Source organism: Artemia sp. Qi Xiang Cuo, unplaced genomic scaffold (genome assembly GCF_049724085.1).
Source record: "Artemia sp. Qi Xiang Cuo unplaced genomic scaffold, ASM4972408v1 HiC_scaffold_23, whole genome shotgun sequence".
Lineage (NCBI taxonomy): Eukaryota > Metazoa > Arthropoda > Branchiopoda > Anostraca > Artemiidae > Artemia > Artemia sp. Qi Xiang Cuo.
Genome location: NW_028297432.1, coordinates 5,187,714 through 5,193,190, shown reverse-complemented (window position 1 = coordinate 5,193,190; position 5,477 = coordinate 5,187,714). Strand labels below are relative to the sequence as shown.

General features: G+C 38.1%; 1 protein-coding gene across 1 annotated transcript; it reads right to left on the bottom strand.

Annotated features, from left to right (window-relative positions):
• On the bottom strand, positions 1–846 carry LOC148938985 (protein CFDP2-like). The gene has a single exon (XM_089107421.1). It carries the CDS (start codon positions 844–846, stop codon positions 1–3), a length of 846 nt encoding a protein of 281 aa, XP_088963547.1.
• Between the last annotated feature and the right edge of the window lie 4,631 nt (positions 847–5,477).

The following is a 5,477-nucleotide window of genomic DNA, read 5'->3' as shown; positions in this document are numbered from 1 at the left end:
TTATTTTGTTGGTTGTCGAGATCTGTTGGAGCGGAGTTTCAACTTGATTGTTGCTACAAAAAGTTCATGGTCCGACCCGACGTCCGCACTTCTGTAACTCCTCACGTCTTTCAGACTAGTTCTCCACCGTCGTCGGATCAGAAAGTGGTCAGTCTGATTTTTGACAGTTTTGTCTGGGGATGTCCATATATACTTATGGATAGCTTTGTGCTCGAATAATGTACCTCCTATCAACAGGTCGTTCAACATGGTAGAGCTGACTAGCCTTGCACCATTTTCGTTGATAGTTCCAAGCCTGTGATGTCCCAACACCTTGGGGCAATAAGATCTGTCCTGACCAACTTTCGCATTTAGGTCGCCTGTCAGGCAAGTGACGTCATGGAGAGAGATGGAGTCTAGGACGAACTGGAGGGTTTCATAAGAATAGTCTTTCGAGGCTTCATCCGCATCATTTGTTGGTGCATAGCAGATGACTAGCGACAGCTTTGCATGTTTAGATGCAAATCGTGTATACAAGATTCTCTCGTTAGTCGGCTTCCACGAGCAGAGAGACTTTGCTGCATTTGGGTTCAATATAGCTGCGACTCCAGCTTCATGTGTGTCTGCTTTTCCACTGTACAGCACTGTATAAATCGTGTTGATGTTTACTACTTTGAGGTTCTTTTCTCCGCAGCCCTTCCATCGTGCTTTGGTCACTGCGAGGATGTCAAGCCGAAAGTTTTCACACTTTTGTAGAACTTGTTCAGTTTTTGAAAGAGCCGAAATGGTCCTTACGTTCCAAAATCCGATTCGTAATGGTTTATTCTCGTTCAGAAATCTGTTCGAGGGGCATGCATGGGTCGTCATCATATTGGGATTTGATCCGAGGCTTTTCACTGACGTTTCTTTAGCATATTCTTTTTCTACGGGAGCGACATGCTAGGCCACTGCCCAACCGGTTTCTTCGGCTCGGCTTGGGGAAGGGACGTGAATTCCTGATGGGGGGCTGGAACCCCCGGTGCCTACTGAAGTTGCAAAGACCATTGTCCAAATCTGGATCTTCCGCCCTTTCGCAGTTGTCCTCCATGAGAGGATCCTCCCACGATGGTACCCTGCAGTACCATACAATTTAACCCATTGCTGGAAAAAGGTTCGCAACTAGCGGGACATGTCCACACGCCGGTGGGCCCTGCTCAGTGTGCGTCAGAGTGACCTTCTTCCTCATCAACCTGTATTTATGACCCCCGGGCGAGGGTATCCTAGTTTCAATTATGAACCTCCCAGGGACTAGGTCCCCCCTTGGTCCGCGCCTCCCTTTATGAAGGTACCCAACATATCTGTAGGACGTTCCCCTATCCGCAACCTGGGGACACGCTGAGTGACCTGGGGAGGGCCCCTACGGCAGAAGGTGACTAAATAGGTACTCAGCAATGATTCGGCTTGGGTGTAATACTGTTTATAATTTTTAATTGTTTTTGGGATTGCTACGCTATTGATGGTGCTTTTGTTGAGATTTAATTTGTTCTTCGAATTTTGCCAAACTGATGAAGCTTAGGTTCTATTCGATGTCTGGTGTTCTTTAGGCTTGCTTTTGATTGGAAATTAACTGTTAGAAGTGGACTAACAATTTTAGAAATTTAGAGATAGTAAATTAAAAACCAACAAATTTGTAGTCGAACTGACAAACAAGCAAAACTCAGAAGTGAAAAAAGGCAAGAAGAAAGGAATTTTCAAAAGTAAATTTATTTTCTAATTTTTTCTTTTCTTTTAACTGGCCTAAAGTCCCATTTTTCTTAGTTTTGAGTCGTTTTTTTTCCTCGAGTTTTAAAATCTGATGATAAACAAAAAAGTTTTATAACCAATATCAGCTATAACTCGCGTATTTGTTGTTTTTTTTATAACATTAGTATTTACTATTTTATATGTAGATAGTATAGATAACATTAATCGATATGGATCTATATGTTTATAGATCTATTGGAACATGGTTCCAATAGATTTTAAATGAACTTGATTTACCTTCAACAGATTGAGACAACGAACCAGTCGAACATTGAAGAAGCAGATCAATCGAGCAATGACGATATGTTTTTTGACGCCACAGAAAGCCTTGAGCCCTCGACGGCGAATGAAGGTGAGGCTCAGCTTTTTTTAAACTACTGATTTGTCTTTTTTAATCTACAATATCCTGAAGGCTATCGCGGAAGATTCGTATTGGTTGTCCTTTCATCTTTCATTTTTAAGACGTGGCGTAAGTATTGCTGTCAATGTTGGCGGAGGATGTTCAAACAGTTCGAGGTAACGAACTGTAAGTAAGGAGCGACCCGGCTCAATAGTAACCGAAACTCTAAAAAAGGAAATTTTGATACCAATAGATACATAAAAAGAATAAAAGTTTTATGCTGATTTCAAATATATAAGTTTCATAAAGTTTAGTCTTACCCATCAAAAATTTCGCGCCTGAGAAGTTTTGCCTTCTTTTCCAAAAAAAGGGCACTAGAACTTTTAATATCCGTTTGAATGAGCCCTCTCACAATATTCTATGACCACTGGGTCGAAACTATTACCCCTTAAAAAAAAACACGCATCGTGATCTTTTTTCAAGCAAAAAATCTAAATTTCCAAATTTTTGCAGATAGGAGCGTGAAACTTCTTTAATAGGGTTCTCTGATAAACTGAATGTGATGGTGTGATTTTGGTTAGAGTTAATTAAAAATGCAAAATTCCACATTTTTGCAGATAGGAGTTTGAAACTTCTTTAATATTGTTCTTTGATAAGCTGAATCTGATGGTGTCATTTTCGTTAAAACTAATTAAGACAAAATTTGCAATTAAAATAAAATTTCATTGTTTAAAAAAATTGATTTATGAGAAAGTTAAACTTTGGCGTAAAGAGTGAGGCGTTGAGGAGGGGACAGCCCCTTTCATATACAGAATAATTTCTGTTCGTTTTAAGTTTTAACGTCGTTCCTTACTTTCAGTTAAAAAAAACTTGTTTTTTATTTAATTTTTGAACTTTTTTGAATTAATGCATGTTTTGATTTTGGCACACCGTACATGAATAATTAAAACAAAATTTGCATATTAATTTTACTTTTATTTGGTTTAATGACTTTCTCGAAACTTGTTTAATTTTATTTACGAACGTTTTTATTAGTAATAAATATACGTAACTAACGAATTAACTTACGTATTGAACATCTGTATTCATATATTTTTAATACGTATATTAGGGGGTTCACCCACTAGTCAATACCTTGCTCTTTAAGCTAAAGTTCGAATTTTGTTCAAATTCTTTAAAAATGACCCCTTAATCACAAAGGCCGTAAAATTTGCAGATTAATTTTACTTTTATTTGGTTAAATGGCTTTCTCGAAACTTGTTTAATTTTATTTACGAACGTTTTTTATTAGTAATAAATATACGTAACTTACGAATTAACTTACGTAACGAACTTCTATTTTCATATATTTGTAATACGTATATTAGGGGGCTCGCCCCCTAGTCAATACCTCGCTCTTTAAGCTAAAGTTCAAATTTCGTTCCAATTGTTTAAAAATGACCCTCAATCACAAAGACCGTTACTTAGAATAAATAGCTCTTATAAAAGTACTGAAAAATCTTTGGCTTAAAGAGCGAGGTATTGACTAGGGGGTTAACCCAATCATACACGTAATATTTTCTGTTCGTTTTAAGTTTTGATGTTACTATTTATTTTCAGTTCGAAAACTTGTTTTTTTTATATTTAATTTCTGATCTTTTTTTAAATAATGCTGGGAAATCCGGCGCCCCCTTAATAGCAATGTCTCTTCCCCCAGGAAAACTTCCTTCATGAAAAGATCCTCCTATATAAACCCCGACCCACCCCCACCCCCCCCCCCACTACCAGAAAAAATTTCCCCTGAAAACGTCTGTATACTTCCCATAACCAATAGTATATGTTAACATTGGGAAAAGTTCATAACTTTCAGCCCTCCCCCCGGGGGCTTCGAGGAATTAAGTCATCCTAAAAGACACGGTGATAATATTTTCGACCATGCTGAACAAAATGGCTATCTCAAAATTTTGATCCGGTGATTTTGGGAAAAAATGAGCGTGGGAGGGGGCCTAGTTGCCCTCCATTTTTTCTGGTCACTTAAAAAGGGCACTATAACTTTTAATTTCCGTTCCAATGAGTCCTTCCATGATATTCTAGGACCACTGGGTCAATACGATCACCCCTGGAAAAAAAATTAAATAAACACGCATCCGTGATCTTTCTTCTAGCAAAAATGTAAAATTCCACATTTTTGTATATAGGAGCTTGAAACTGCTACAGTAGGTTTCTCTGATACGCTGAATATGATGGTGTGATTTTCATTAAGGTTCTATAACTTTTAGGGGGTTTTTTCCACTTTTTTGAAAATCAACCAAAGTTTCTCAGGCGCATAACTTTTGATGGGTTAGATTAGACTTAATGAAACTTATATTTTTGAAATCAGAATTAAAATCTGATTCTTTTGATGTATCTATTGGTATCAAAATTTAGTTTTTTAGAGTTTCGGTTACCATTGAGCCGGGTCGCTCCTTACTTACAGTTCGTTACCACGGACTGTTTGATAAAACTCAACATGTACTGCATCATAGATTTCAGAAACCATTTTTTCAACTGGAAACTTAGCATTAAAATTAGCTGCAGTCGGCAAAGTCGATTTTTTTAATTTTCGTTAATTTTTATCTCGATTTCTTTGTTAGATCTTGTTTTGTAGCCGCAAGTTCATTCTCTGTAGCCACTATTAGTCTACGTAGATCAGCAGCGGGATCTGAGAGTAGACTATCCGTTACCGAATCTTGCCCTTTTCTTAGAAACTGGCGGTAACAATCAGGATGATTCTTTAGCTCTGCACCGCGTGATTAACACCCTTAGTTTTTTTTTGTTGATGCTTCCTTCTCACTGCCGTCAAAACTAAGTAAACTCACGACGGATAGAACCTGACGGCCGTGTTTTTTGCCATAGCAAAAACAACAAATTTGCTGTCTCTGGTATTTGTCTTCATAATTTCTAGGATTCGAATCAGCCAAAGGGGATAACCCGAAAATTTGGCGAGGAACAAATCTCCAATTTTAACGTTAGCCGGATTCATGACGGTAACAATAAATATAAAAAATAAATAAAATGTGAATTTAATTAGCACCAGATAGAGACGAATGAAACTTACCTTTATGTGGGCAGGCCCACAGATGGCAGTGGCAATCACTTTATTGGTCGGCGGACCGATGGACCGTGGAGACCTGCTGATTGTTAACCATCGTGCTCTGACATCCAGAACACCATCCCCAAATAATATTGAATTTTCTCTACACACCACAGTCAGCTAACCAAGGCCGTATCCAGGGGGGTTTACCCGGTTTGTACCCCCCTCCGAAATTTTTGACCGACTCGAAAATAAGTCAAAAATTAGTAAAACCTAGGTAAAAATCAGTAAAATTAGTCGAAAACTGAGTCAAAAATTAGTAAC